Source organism: Amblyomma maculatum, chromosome 1 (assembly GCF_055883805.1).
Source record: "Amblyomma maculatum isolate TAMU_Amacu chromosome 1, ASM5588380v1, whole genome shotgun sequence".
NCBI lineage: Eukaryota > Metazoa > Arthropoda > Arachnida > Ixodida > Ixodidae > Amblyomma > Amblyomma maculatum.
Window position 1 is genome coordinate 290,334,228 of NC_139344.1, and position 15,806 is coordinate 290,350,033.

At 47.8% G+C, this 15,806-nt stretch overlaps 1 protein-coding gene across 1 annotated transcript in view; it reads left to right on the forward strand.

Annotated features, from left to right (window-relative positions):
- Tnks (tankyrase) overlaps positions 1-15,806 on the forward strand; it is a 334,637-nt gene that overhangs the window by 151,247 nt on the left and 167,584 nt on the right. Inside the window, exons 12-15 of the mRNA XM_084591573.1 lie at positions 10,850-11,001; positions 11,091-11,157; positions 11,240-11,338; positions 11,413-11,506. Of these exons, the coding sequence (XP_084447699.1) occupies positions 10,850-11,001; positions 11,091-11,157; positions 11,240-11,338; positions 11,413-11,506 (412 nt within the window). The remainder of the gene's footprint in view (positions 1-10,849; positions 11,002-11,090; positions 11,158-11,239; positions 11,339-11,412; positions 11,507-15,806) is intronic.

Genomic DNA, 15,806 nt, shown 5'->3' on the forward strand with positions numbered 1-15,806 from the left:
AGCACCAGCAGGTCAAGTTCTTGTCATTCCGGCAGATGTAAAATGAAGTTACGTGCATACTGTTCTTATTTATTTTTTAATTTTTGCCATGCAGGTAATTTTGAGGCAAGAATTGCGCACTCAATATATGTTTTCCTTGCGCTGTTATTATACGTGCGGTAAATTATCTGCATATGTTTTTCATTTCACACGACATTCTTTTTTTTTCTGGGTCGAGAATTGATGGTTTGGTAATACCTTTTGGCTCGAAAGGTTTTTCTGGTGCCACCTGCACTTCGTTGCCTTCGCTCTTCTTTCCCGTTTATTCTTTGTGTCTTTTTAAGTTTTTCACAGGCTTTGAAATGTGTTAAAGCCTTCGTCACGATTGCTCGGCAACTGGCATTCACAACAATAACATGAGTATGTAAGGACATGAGCAGGTTAATTGGTTTTACGTTATAATTAACAAGGCAGTGACTCGTTCGTATTCAACAAAACGTTAAAATGACACATAAAGTCTTCTGTGCTGATGTCTTTTTCCAAGCGGTCATTTGTAAAATAGAAAGAAAACACAGGACCTAACAGTATGTCGACAAGAGTTAATGGATTTTGTTTCCAAGCTATGCAGGTCACCTTTACAAGGCTGAAGTGCAATAACATATGTTAGTGACATTTAGGCAGATGGTAATGACGCTCAAGGCTTCTGTGCTGATGTCTTTTTCCAAGCGGTCATTTGTAAAATAGAAGAAAACACAGGACCTAACAGTATGTCGACAAGAGTTAATAGATTTTGTTTCCAAGCTACGCAGGTCACCTTTACAAGGCTGAAGTGCAATAACATATGTTAGTGACATTTAGGCAGATGGTAATGACGCTCAAGGGGATTGAGCCTCTAAAAATGGTATCCGACATATTCGACAGTGCAACCATGAGGAATAAAAATCTATCTATAAAAATCTATTTATTAGACTGCAGAAAATTTGCGCATGTGGAAGAAAACCAATGTGTGTGTATCAGCCAGCAATTATGCTGTGAGTACTACAGTCGAACCCGGATATTTTAAATTTTGGTTATATCGAACTCACGGAATATCCCCTTGAAAATCCAACGTAAAAGTATAGGAAAGCTGCGTTGTATATCGAACTCAATTTCACCGTTCGTTCGATATTGTAACGAGTACAAGGCAGCGAACACTGATAGGGTGGGTTCCACGCACTACACTCAGTTTCGTCCTTTTTGTCCTCAGTTCAGAGGCACGTGGCATTACCCCCCCTCTTCGAAAGCGGCGACTCGACGCTGGGAGTGTCCTCAAACTATATGCACACAGGAAAAGCAGGCAACACAAAGCTGCACATGCGCAAAATATCACTGCCTCCCGTAATACGGTTTCATTCGTACTACGTGAACAGTTTCAGCACTTGAGCGCCGCCGTATTGAGGGTCGTTGACCCCGCGGAACAACTTCATAGGTCACTATACTAAAACGCCGAATGGCCTCGTATGGCCCAAAGTAACAGCGAAGTAGTTTCTCGGAGATTCCTCGATGGCGCACTGGTGTCCACACCCACACAAGGTCACCAGGTTGGTAGTGAACATCTCGAAGTCGGAGGTTGTACCGACTGGCATCGCGACGTTGTTGATGTTGAATACGGCACCGTGCGAGCTGGCACGCTTCTTCGGCCCGCTGCAGAAATATGTCGACGTCCGCATAGGCGTTGGTGGCATCGTCGCCGTGACTTATGGGTAGCATAGCATCCAACATTGTGGTGACGGGACGACCGTAGACTAGCTGGAATGGCGCAGGACTGGTCGTCTCCTGTATTGTATGCAAAAGTTGCATACGGAAGGACTTCATCCCACGTGCGATGTTCAACGTCGATGTACATGGAAATCATGTCTGCAAGTGTTCTATTGAGGCGTTCAGTCAGTCCGTTTGTTTGCGGAAGGTAAGCAGTAGTCCTACAATGAATTGTGCGGGTAAGACTGAAGAGAGCCTGCATTAGTTCGGCCGTAAAAGCTGTATAGCGGTCAGTAATAATAACCGATAGGGCACCGTGGCGCAGTACGATGGTCTTGAGAAAAAACTGGGCTACTTCAACAGCAGTTTCACGGGAAAGTGGCTGTGTCTCGGAATATCACTTTAATTAGTCCGTTGCCACTACTATCCATCTGTTCCCTGATGCAGACGTTGGGAAAGGTCCCAGAAGATCCATGCCCACTTGCTGGAAAGGGGCTGTTGGCGGAGGTATCAGCTAAAGAAGCCCTGCAGGCTTCAGCGGAGGTGTCTTTCGCCGCTGGCAATCTCGGCATGTTCTCACGTAGTGCTGGACTGAAGGCAGCAACTTAGGCCAATAGTACTTTTGTCGAATGCGTGCTAATGTTCACGTGACTTCTAAATGACCAGCCGAAGGCTCATCGTGGCATGCGTCCAAGATTTGACTAAAGGTTGGACGGCACAATGAGAAGAAAGGTTTCCTTGTGCTGAAAGTTTCTCTTGTATAGGACACGATTGCAAATGCTGTAGGAGGATAAACCCCGTGCGAAAGTACGTAGGACAGCTATATCAAGGCCTTCGAGATGCTCAATAAGCGGGCGTAAACCGGGGTCAGCCCGTTGACGCTGGACCATGTCGGTCGTTCGTGAGTAAGTTAGGCAAGTCGTCCCAGAACCGTCTGTGCCTAGTGTGCAGCCACCACCACCGAGTGTGCAGACGTATGCGTCCTTGCTTCAGCAGCATACCCCATGCGATTCTCCAAGAGCGAACACCATTGTGCCTCATCCAAATCAGCACCATAGTGGGTACGACTCTCCCAGAGCCAGAGTGGACACCCATATTCTTGATCCAAGCCCGCGTTGTCCTCCTCTTCTAGCCGAGGCACAGTTTCGAAAGACCAACGTCTGGCGTGCCCCTGACCATCGGCCCCTTTGTTACCACTGTGGTGAGGCCAGTCACATGTTAAGGTTCTGTCCGTACCAACGCGCCGGACTTCGTGGCTTTCATCCGCGTGCACGATGTCCTCGGAGTGGTGAACGATCGCCCGAAATCGAGGAGTACCTGTCAGCGCATACGGATCACCCAGATGTCCCACAACACGGGTCTCGCATCATTATTTCTTCCCGTTATCGTTCTCCAAGTCCACGTCCCTCTACATACCCCACTGGCTGCTCGCCGAGCCCCCGCTCCCCGAGCCACCAGGAAAACTAGGAACAGCGACCTGCGGAGGTGAGGCCGCTGACGAGCGCATTGCAGAACATCCTCCATCCCGTTTACTACAAGATAACGACTATCAGACGGCGTCATGCAACGATGAACCTGAATGCGCAGCTTCGGACATACCAGTTTCTATCGACGATTTTCTCATTATCACGTTGGTTGATACGGGGGCGGACTATTCAGTCATGAGCAGTGGGTTAGCCAGGAAATTGAAGAAAGTTTTAACCGAGTGGAGTGGGCCTTAGATATGCACGGCAGGGGAACACCTTATTACCCCGGCTGGAAGATGCGTTGCGAGAGTTGCAATTGACATATTTGTTTACGTTGGCGACTTCATTGTTTTTACCCACTGTTCGCGAGACGTCATACTCGGCTTGGACTTCTTACGGGCTAACAGTGCGATAATTAATTTGCAAGAATCAAGTCTGACGTTTTCGCCCAGCGAAGCCATTGCAAGATCTAGCGTCGACGGTTCATCACCGCCCGCCTTACGTATTACAGCTGCGGACGTTACGGTCCCGCCAAGGTGCAGCATTATGGTCTTGGTACAAAGTGATTCACCATGCGACCGCAACGTACTGGCAGAGAGGAACGTGGGCCCGCTACTTGAGAAAGGGATCTGCGCTGCAAGAGGACTTGTTCGCTTGTGGGACGGACGATTGTGCGAAGCTCTGGATTACAAATTTCGGGACCGAGTTTCAGCACATTGCGAAAGGAACGGCCATCGCGTATGTTGCAGACTTTATTGAGCCAGCGAACATCTGTGCTCTGGCGCTGCCGTCGCCAGCCGGATGCGATGCACCCGACATTATATCAACTGCTGGCATTAATCCCAATCTGTCGGTGGTTGAGCAGCGGCGACTACTAGAGCTTCTTCAGGATTTTGCTGGATGCTTTGCAACGTCTCCGAAAGTTGGCCGCACCCCAGTAGCCAAACACCGCATTATGGTTGACGTGGAGACCAAGCCGATTTCACAACATCCATACCGCGTGTCATCAACGGAACGAGAGGCTATTTGAAGCCAGGTGCAAGAAATGCTTACCGACGACGTGGTGCAGCCGTCTACAAGCCTCTGGGCTTCGCCTGTAGTGTTGGTGAAGAAAAAAAGTAATACCTTGCGTTTCTGTGTCAATCATAGTAAGTTAAATCAGGTAACGAAACGGGATGTATACCCGCTGCCGCGTATCGACGACGCATTTAACCGGTTCATCATCATCATCAGCCTGATTATACCCACTGCAGGGCGAAGGCCTCTCCCATATTTCTCCACTTAACCCGGTTCTGTGCTAGCTGCATCCACTTGACCCCTGCGAACTTCTTAATCTCATCCGCCCACCTAACTTTCTGCCGCCCCCTGCTACGCTTTCCTTCCCTTGGAATCCAGTTTGTTACCCTCAGCGACCATCGGTTATCCTCTCTTCGCACTACATATCCTGCCCATGTCCATTTCTTCTTTTTAATTTCTACTAGAATGTCGGTAACTTGAGTTATTTCTCTGACCCACTCTGCACGCTTTCTATCTCTTAATGTTACCCCTACCATTATTCGTTCCATAGCCCTCTGGGTTGTCCTCAACTTAAGTAGAACTCTCTTGGTTAGCCTCCACGTTTCAGCCCCATAGGTGAGTACAGGCAAGATGCAACTGTTAACCGGTTATGCATTGCCAAATATTTCTCATCGCTGGACCTCAAGAATGGCTACTGGCAGATAGAAGTGGACGAAAGGGGCAGAGAGAAAACAGCGTTCGTCACCCCCGACAGCCTTTATTAATTTAAAGTGCTTCGTTTTGGTCTGTGTTCTGCGCCAGTAACCTTCCCACGAATGATGGACACCGTTCTCTCTGGACTGAAGTGGCAAGTGTGTCTAGTGTATCTCGACGATGTCATTTTCGCGGCTAGTTTTGAGGAGCACCTCTACCGGCTGCGAATGGTACTACAGGCATTGCGTTCAGCCCGACCGACGATAAAATCACAGAAATGCCATTTCGGATTCCAGGAGGTCCGCTTTCTTGGCCATGTTATTAGTGCTGAGGGTGCGAAACCAGACCCCGTCAAGACTGCGGCTGTGGAAAACTTCCCGCGCCCAACCGACAAAAAGTCCGTTAGAAGGTTTTTGGGGCTTTGTGTCTACTACAGGCGTTTCGTCGAGAATTTTTCAGCGATTGCCGAGCCTCTTACGCTTCTTATCCAAGACAATGTTCCTTTTGCATGGCAAGATGATCAAGAGGGCGCCTTCAACGAGTTACGCCGGCGACCGCAGGCTGCCCCGATACTTGCCCATTTTGATGAAAACACTGCTACGGATATTTATACCGATGCCAGTAATTTTGAACTCTGTGCTGCTCTGATTCAGTGGCAAAATGGCTCTGAGAAAGTTATCGCTTACGCGAGTCGCTCTCTTTCAAAAGCAGAGGCACACTACTAAAACACGGAAAAGGAATGTCTCGCGGTAGTTTGGGCGATAACTAAGTTCCGACCCTATCTTTACGGCTGCCCTTTCAGGGCTGTGAGTGACCACCATTCGTTATGCTGGCTGGCCAACATCAAAGACCCCTCTGGACGGCTTGCAAGGTGGAGCCTCCGTCTCCAAGAGTACGACGTTATGGTTGTATACAAATGCAGCTGTAAGCACAACGACGCTGATTGCTTGTCGCGTGCACCAGTTGATGCTGCCCCTCCCGACAGCGAAGATGATGACTTCCCATTTCTTTTATTTCATTTCATTGATTTCATCCTTAAGGGCCCGAGGGCATTACATAAGGAGGGGCTACAGTTGGGGTAAATACAATCTTGATGAAGGCAAGCACAATTAACGCAAACACTACAAATTGTAAAAGGCAAGAAAAATAAAATAAATAAAGAGCATCAAGTATCCGTGGGATCATGCAGAAAAAGCAAGAAATGCACGTACAGCGGCAAGCAAAGTTGAAAGCCAATCAATGATTGATGATAACACAGATGAAATGCTTACACATCTTGGAAATGACTAGAGAGTTTTGTGCGAAATGATTCGCGATCGTCGCATGAAACTATGTCATTAGGTAGGGCATTCCAGAGAGTAATCGCGACGAGGAAAAATGAACTGTCGATAGCTGAAGTGCGGTTCCTGATACCTGCTATAGGGAGGCTGTGGCTTAGGCGATAGGACGTTCTGAGCAGTGGTTGCAGCAAAGGGTGTCTGGAAGCAGGGTGGTAAAAGAAGCTGTGCAGTAGGCAAAGACGGGAGATGATGCGGCGCGACTTTAGAGTGGGCAAGGAGAAACGGCTGTAGTCAAAACCACCTCCGCGAGTAATGGAAGCCTCGACGACGACGTTAGACCCTGTAGCTGCATGTGTCTCAGCTCTTCTCTGACCACAGATCGAATAAGCTTCCTTAATGCCTCATCAGAACCGTTGAAGCCGGAAGCATAGATGACCGGTTACCTGGCGAACACGTCACGGTTATAGTGCCGAGCCCTGTGTCGAAGTGTTTGTTCTAGCGTGGTGGCCTCCGTTAGAAAATCTGATGTCGTGCCATGTGGATTGCACACCCCGCGCATTAAGTGGCACACTTTCTTCTCCCTTGATGTATTTGGATCAGCACGCCTAAAAAGGGGGATCATGTCCTCGTAGTTCATTCCAAAACGTTCGTTAGGGGCTTGGCAGCGTAATCGCAGTGCTGACTCCGCACGCTCTCTTCAGTCGTTGGCAGTGTAGGTCGTCAACAACTGGCGATGAAAGAGGTCCCATGATGATAGCGTCGTTTCGTGGTTCACAAACCACGTCCGCAATGAATCTTCCAGAGCAAAGTACATATTATGGAGCTTCCTTTGCTCATCCCAGCCATTGTAATAATTGGCGACCTGTTCGAATTGGTCCAGCCAGTCTTCAGCGTCCTCATAAAGATCGCCATGGAAGGATGGTGACGTTCGAGACTGGAACACGACAAACTGGGTGACGTCTCTCCGTTAGCCACTATGTTCGTGTTGAATCTATGCATGTTGGCCACAGGCGTGCAGGATAAAAGCCCAAACTCTGGCGACTGACCTCGGAGGAGGCGGCTGGAAGTGCGGTGGACTGGTGTCAAATCGGTGGTGACTCTTGGTTGCCCTGGACGGGTGGAACTCAGGAAAAAGGGAAATCGTATCTGGCTGCTCCACCAAAAAATGTAACGAGTACAAGGCAGCGAACACTGATCGGGTCAGTTCCACACATTACACTCAGTTCCGTCCTCTTTGTCCTCTGCTCAGAGAGGCACGCTGCAATATATCGAACTCCGCACCACGCATTGGACGGTGCGCCTTCCCCAAAGACGATCGCATCATCGGCCGTTTGCCACGTGACATTTTCAAGCCACGTGCGGAATGAGAGGGCACAGTTCGGCGACGGCTGGTCTAGGGCAACGCCGCGTTCTTTCCCCAAAGGCGCGCGCATCTGCAGTGATTGCTGCCGCGCGCCAGCACATGACGTTTGCAAGCCATGTGCGTGAAGAAACGAGAGAGAGCCAATGTAGCAGTGTTGTTCAGGAGAGGGGAAAAAGCGATCAAGCGAAGCGCAAGGATGTGTCCACTCTTCTGCCAAGCTTTATCTCTCCCCTTCCTCTCTCTTTCCCGGTCTTCATTTGCAGCAGCACACACTACGCACGCGCGGACAAGCAAGCTCAGCCCATGGCAGACGCTTTCTCCAGTGTTGTGAACGCTCTGCGCGCAGCGGCTGACATGCGATGCGCGTCCATGGTGCGTCTCATGTCGTCGTGGTGCTGCACGTGCGCGGCTGGCAGATGCAGAAGCGCCATTTTTATTTATTATTATTTTTTTTGCGGGAGTCGTTCATCCTTGCCGTCGTGATGAGCGTGTGGTGAGTGTATGCTATGACGGCTGCGATGTTAAGAAGCCGCAATCTTCTTTTTTCTTTTTTGCGAGAGTCGTCCTTACAATTGTTGTCAGCAGAACTGAAAACTGGGCGAGTTGGTGAACGTTCAACATTATGTACAGCGCGAAAAACGAAGAGAGGGGAAGAAACACGCAAACAAACAAGCGCTTGTTTGTTTGTGTGTTTCTTCACCTGTCTTCGTTTTTCCCGCTGTACATAATGTTACTTGTCGTGCTGAACATGCGGCGCAGCATAAGACTTGGTGGCTTTGGACTGTTTTTTTCTTTTTTTGCTAGAGTCGTGCATTCTTACATCTATGAATCAACGAAAGCACGTTGTCTACTGCGATCATGACACCGACTTTTAGCATTGTTTTCTTCAAACGGCATTTGCAACTATCACGCTTCCAGTGATTTTGTGGCGGTGGACTATGCCCGCCCCAAGTGCAGCGTGATAAATCGAACCAGGCTTGTGCAATCAAGCCGTCACGGGCACTCTGCCTAGTTCGCTCCCTGTCACAGCTGAATCTATCAAATGCATAGTCAAAAGATAAACATCCCGCGACGTTATTGCTGCGTAGCATCTTGGCTTAATGCCAATTGTGGACGCGATAGTCGAAACGGAAGGACGCGTCTCGAACGCTTTTTTTTTTTTTTCAAATTCTCGGGGGCAAAAGGGGGGGTTCATTACGAGACTTGGTTGATTACGCAACAAATACCGTATCATTTTTCACAATTCCAAGTGGCGTCTGAAGCCGATTTCTGTATATAGAATTATCAATATATCGAAGTATTCGCGATCCCCTTCTAGTTCGACTGTATTGCGATGGAAAGAAACGCGAACAACGCAACGGCTACGCTTTCCGTGGTTCGAATTTCTTTTAATTGCGCTTTTACCTAGGTGGTAAGAATAACTTTTTGAGGTGTTCTAGAATGCATCGCAGAAGAATGTAGTGTATTTCTGCTAACACCAAAGTAAAAGCGCGATGAAAAGAAATACGAATAACGAAACGCCTAGGCTCTCCACTGTTCGCATTTCTTTCCATTGCCCCTGTACAATACTAGAGAATTACATCACGTGCTCGAAAAGGTGTCCTTCCATGGCATGCACAGCAAAAAACATTCTGACATCATGCTGGCAGAGCGCTCAGTAGTGTCCTGCGGAATGCTTGTCAAGGCCACAGTAATTAATTCTATGCTTCAGGTCATCAAAGCTGAAGGGCTGCGTCGTATAAACTTTACTCTTCATGTGTCCCCAGAGAAAAACGTCCAGGGGAGGTAAGTCTGGTGACCTCGGAGGCCAAGCAGTCGGTCCACTGCACCCAATCCACTGCCTGGGAAAGTTTGTGTCCAGAACGTCCACAGTATGAGAGAATCACTGTGGTGGAGCCCTGTCATGCTGAAACCACATCAACTTCACTTTAAGTGAAAGTTCTGAGGCAAAGTTCATGACCACATCATTTATAATGCACTCCATGTAGTTCCCGCTGGTGAGGTTCCTGTCAATAAAGTAGGGGCCTACAATGCGTCCTTGAAATATCCCGCACCATACATTTGCAAACCACCGAACCTGATGTCTTTGTCCTCCTACCGAATGTGGGTTGGCGGCCGACCAATAATGGGTGTTGTGCAGATTTACCGTGGGATCTCTGAAGAAGTGCGCTTCATTGGTCCACATCAAGTCTAAAAATTCAGGGCTCTCCTCGCATTTGAGTAGGCACCAGTTACAGAAATCAAGCCGGCGCTGAAAATCACTCTCCCATTGCTTGGTGCAGGCGTACCTTGAACAGGTACATGTACTTTTTGAGAACTCTCCGAACAAAAGAGAAACTGCATCACAATGCATTGGCGATTTCTCACGCTGGCTTGTGGGTTGACGTTCACATAGACCAAGACACCAGCTTCAAAGTCTTTGCTCAAAATTAAGCCACGTCTCTGACGTTGAGGGTGCACTGACCCTCTTCTCGCAAAACAGCTGAAGACACTTTTGAAAGTGCAGGAGAGGGCACATGGCAAGTAGGATGCACATCTTTGTACAGCTGTGCCGCTAAAGTGGCATTCTTCTTCGCGTGCACGTATGCCAGTCTGCTTATGAGGTGTTCACTCGCAAGACTTTTCCTAAGCCGTCTCCGCTGCTTTCATTTTCGTTTTATCTCTGAATACTTTGCGCCGCTTTATGCTGCGTTGCATTTGCTGTTGGCATTTCTAGGTTATCACTCCCACCATGCATCAGCAAAGCATATGCTTGCCGTGGGTGCTGTCAGAGCACCTTATCACTTTTCATTGGCGCAGCGCCAGCAGACGCGCACATTGTCACTGTGTTCCAGCCTGGGCGGGACAGTGCAGTCTACGTGACAAAGTTACGCGATTTGATTGGCGTCGCTTTTCGCCCGGCCGGCGGCGCACGGTTTTTGAATGGTGTCAGAAATGGCCCAAAGTAGTTGAGCCACTGCGGCTAGGGTAATCGTGTTTTCGAAATTCTAAAAGCTTATATGGTTATTACTAACGGCCAGCTACAAATCACTAATTGCAAGCGGGTGCCTATCAGCAATAGTTAGAAGTTAACTATCAGAATTTAATTAAAAACTTAAATCATTAACATGAGATGCATGTCTTTTGATGTTGGCTAACACTGATATTACTATGCCGCAAAAAGCTTCTTTTTACCTCAAAAACCATGTTTTTAAAAATGAGTGATCACCTTCCCTGAAACTGTGGTATATAAATATAGACAGTTCTCAAAGCTCTTGTTGCAAGTATGCAGGTATGTGCATAGCATTCATTTTAAAATCTCTTTTGCTTTTCAGAAGTTAATGGTTTCCCATGCTGACATTGTCAACTGCCGAGATGTTGATGGACGACAGTCAACACCACTGCATTTTGCGGCTGGGTACAATCGAGTTGCGGTGGTTGAATACCTACTTCAGCATGGGGCTGATGTTCATGCCAAAGACAAAGGGTATTGCATCTTCTGTGTTGTTTATGAATGTTTATCGGACTGTTTCCCGCTGTGATGCCTCTGTGATGCCTCTGTGATGCCTATTTCAGCGGCCTAGTTCCTTTGCATAATGCTTGTTCCTATGGTCACTACGAGGTAGCTGATCTCTTGGTAAAGGTACGTATTATGTTTGATGCCTTTTTGCTGCAACGTTTTCCTAAAGAATCCCATAAGGAAAGTCACTCTTCATTTTTTACAGCATGGTGCTAGTGTGAATGTATCTGATCTCTGGAAGTTCACACCACTGCATGAAGCTACTGCTAAAGGAAAATATGACATTGTCAAGCTGTTGCTCAAGGTATGCATAGCTGTACCACAATCGACTGTGTCATACTTACTGATTGGTGCTTGTTATTATCTGCTTTGCTTTAGCACGGAGCTGATCCAAGCAAGAAAAACCGTGATGGTAACACCCCTCTTGACCTGGTCAAGGATGGCGACCAAGATGTGGCAGACCTCTTGAAAGGTAGGTTTCTTGACTGTTCTCTCAACGAAAGTGGCATGGCTTTGCTTCTACTTTGCTTTTGTGTCAGTTTGGCAACGAAGGTACTATAGTAGCCAACAAATTTTCTTGGCTCCTGAAAATTGGAACTGCACGAAATTTTGGACTTGAGGCATGCTCCTTAGAAGTGTCTACATATTTGTGACCAAAATTGTTGACTTGATGGAGTTCAAAAGTAAAATATTTTTCGCACCAATGGGCACCAGCAAAGCTGTGTGAAAATTTGATTTTTAACTTCTTGCGTATTACCACTTGTATTGTGGAACTGGTGTGCCCGTCGTGGAAAGACCAAGTGACCACAGGCTGCCAAAATAATACAGAAGCTGACTATGAAATTCTTGCCAAGTCGTAAGGGTCAACTCATGATTCTCGAATCTTTTCTTGGCCGAGTCCTTAAAAGCGAAGTAGACATTCCGCAACATACATTCATCGTTCCAGTCGTTGTAGGTGGCAATGTGGTCATAGTTGGGATTCAGAATCCCCTGCCCCCATTATAACGACCGTGCATAAATAACACGCGTGATTATGCACGCTTTTAAGGAGGTCAGTGGAGAAGAGGGCACACTGGCCACCCCCCACCGCCTCCCAGTCTCCCGCGGCGATGCTGCCGCTGGCTTCCTTCTTTCCTGCCGGCGTAACCCAGAGGCCTCTTGTCCCTGGTTCGAGTCGAGGAGCGCATCTGTCGCAACTCACTCGGGGGCTTTTCAGTGGTTGAGCGTGCACGCGCGCGATTCATGATTTTTGCTTAGGAGACCACCGTACGCACCTGCCGCAATGGGCCATGATTGCGAAGCAACGCCAGGTGAGCAGAACACTCCTCTCACCTCCTTGCGTGTGCTTCTCCTTTTGGTGGGTTTTTATTTCACCCCCGTACGCTAACTGGAATGTTACGGCATCTTCAAACACCTTATCATAGCATCGTTCTGGCTCCATCGTCGTTAACATAGTCTTTCGCCGCGAGTCATGTAAACGCATTCTGGGGTTTATTTCTTCGGGCACGTTTCTGAACATAAAGGGCCTTAAGTGAATTTGGCAAGCACATAGATAAGAATCACATTGCTTGAGGGATTTCACTCAGGGCATAAATGAGTGAAGCTGTGCTGCGTCGGAAGCCAGGCTTTATTAATTCACGATTACTTACATAGACACGTCACAACAATGCAAATCTTGAACTGTAGGAAAACGACCAACGTTCAATCGTCTGTCATGGTCTTCATGAAATCCTCGTGATAACAAAATGACTTGAGCGTAGGTCTCCAAGCGAGACGCGGTAAGGTTATAAAAGGGTGAGAGATCTTGCGAACAAACAAATTACATATCAGTGTTAAAGAGAAAGAAAACCGAATGGGATAACTGTAATGCTAGCACTAGAACACCAAGCTGCAAGAGCTTAGGTAAGAAATTCAAGTGGGGATTGTTACTATTTAGAAGTTAATGTTCTAGAAGTTAAGTCCTGTTCCCAGAAAGTGACATATCCTCTGCCTATGTTAAAAGTTGTCCGCAGGAGATGCCGTAGTGCCTGCGAAAGAATTTCTTCGTCGCTCCACGCGGGCTTGAATTACACCGTGAGGATCAAACCTTCCTTCCCGGTGGTTTACCTTGCCGTGAGGAGGTGGCGCTGAGAAGAATCCGCGTGAGTGCTGCGTTAACGCCTCCTGTAAAATATTCATGGACCACCCAGACTGCTCCCCTGAACTGCCCTTTTTGCCTAGCCCCTGCTATGGAGGCCACACTAGACCACTTCCTAACAACTTGTCCTGGTCTTCGCATGGCCCGCAAGGCACACCTTAGAAGCCACTCTTACCACGCTACCAGACCGCCTGACACAGGGGTATCGGCACATGGCCCACACCACCGAGAGGTGTTGGCATTCATTGGGGCCACAGGCCTGTATCAATATATTTAGACCCTTATGCCGAAGGGCAAACTTGTGCAATAAAAAGAAAAAGAAAAAAAAGAAGTTAATGCATCTGAGAAGTGAAAGTAACTGCAATACAGCTTCACTCCCTACAACTAAAATTTCGCCCTGTTTACGATTTCATTCATTTACTAGCGCTTTGTTTGTTGCTGAGAGGAGTCAATGTGAGGCTACAAATTTACAACTTCAGCATTCATATACATGAGAGACCCCACTGACAATAGGAACCTCCCTGCGATACCAGCTAAAGCACATTCAGCGAACGGTAATTGGTGCGGCAATGCAATGCAGTAAGAAAATACAGCAAAGGGAGCGGAACAGAAAGCTTCACCAGCGCCTCCTCTATACTTTCTGTGCCTGGGAAAAGGAGCGGAGAACAATGAGAGCCGGCCTTCAATGCTAGTACGGCTTTTCGCCGGAGTAGGATCAAGGTCGCGCCGGCGCTCATGGATACGTCAGCCGCGGCTGCGTTTGCAGCTGCTCAGTCGTCGATTTTTCTAGTGCATTCGCGTTTTATCAAGTACGGTCAAAACAATTTTGAAAGGGAACCCTGAAGTACTTGTCGCTTTTTGCAACGAGCCCATTTTAGACGTATGTGTCGTACTCCGCTACTGCTGTGCAATGTGCTCGCGCGTCATCTGCTGCACAGATGTGAGAGCGCGCGCCCGCTCAAATGCAAGGCTTCTAAAATTGTTCTATCACCGTTAGGTGCCCGATCCCGCATTAATTCCTTATTGTTTTCGAGAGTTAGAATTGTCGCCAGTGAGAGGAAGTCTGAGCTGGTGCCAGAAAATGCGGATATGTGTTTTGTCATTTGAAAATTTAAAGCAGGATAAATTGTGACAGTAAAAAACAGTGCACTCTGCTACATACTTCCTGCAACACTAGCCTCTCTGCACGGACAGACGCCGTGATTAAGATCTATAGTCGCAGTGTTGAGCCTTAACTTCAGCCATTGGAGGCGATGCTTCAACCAATAAGTGGTATGCGCGAAAAATGCATCATTTCTGTCAGTTACGTAACGAACTGCGTGCAGATAACGCAGCGCAAAGAGGATATTTTTTTTTAAGATTAATGAATTGAGTCAAAACAGCTTTACTCTAAAAAAATAAAAACATTTATTGTGGAGGCTATAACTCCCAAATGACAGTGAAACATACTCCATTCTTTAAAAAAGAAATCACCTTGTGATATATATATATATATATATATTGTGAAAGAAGGCCAGGTCCAGACGGCAAGGTCGTGAAGGCAAGGCAAGGTGTGCCGTGTCAGCGTTTAATCTGATGGAGAAAACCCAAGCGTGCGCCGGAGCCGGCGCCGCGGGACGATGATGATGGTATATACAAGAGGAAGAAGAAGATCATGGTATGTACAAATGAAAGAAGATCCGTGGAGGGCTCACACAATCTGCCCGGGGGGTCGGAAGCGGCCAGCCTGGCCGCTCCTAACCAACCAATGTACCGCGGCGCACAAATGGCTTCAAGCGAGATACATGAACAATTTCAGTTCCACGGTGGCGTCAGTCAGCTGGGGGATCAACAGCTGTGACTTGGTAGTTTACTGGGGGAGTTTGGTTGATTACCTTGCAGGCGTAGAATCCAACGGCCAAGTCTGCCTGTCAAATTTTTCAGGGAAGATAACCAGCAAAGAGCATGGTGATCGGTCACAACTGTGAAATGCCGACCATATAGGTAAGGGCGAAACTTTTGAACAGCCCAGACGACGGCGAGACATTCCTGCTCGGTAATGGTGTAGTTTTTCTCAGCTGGAGTCATGGTCCGACTGGCGAAGGCAATCACTTTCTCACGTGAAGCTGCATCGCGCTGCAGAAGTACAGCGCCAAGACCGTGACCACTGGCATCAGTGTGCAGAATGGTAGGAGCGCTGTCGCTGAAGTGGCCAAGAACTGGATCTGATGTGAGGGCGTGCTTTAGGTCGTTAAAAGCAGTATTGCACTGTTCAGTCCACACGAAAGGGCTGCGCGCTTTAAGTAGTTCATGAAGTGGCGCAGCAATAGTTGCAAAATGTCTTATAAATCGCTGGAAATAGGACGCCAGGCCGAGGAAACTGCGCAAATCTGTAGTCAGTTGCAGACGAGGAAAGTTCAAGACCGCGATTATTTTTTCAGGGTCTGGGCGAATGCCGTCATGGCTAACCAGATGTCCCAGTATTTTAATTTCCTTCTCTGCAAAGTGGCACTACTTGGTATTGAGCTGAAGGCCCGCTGAAGCAAGACACGTGAGGACTTCATTCAGGCGCGTGAGATGGTCGGTAAAAGTTGACGAAAAGATAACAATGTCATCCAAGTAACATAAACAGGTTCTCCATTTGAGGCCACGAAGT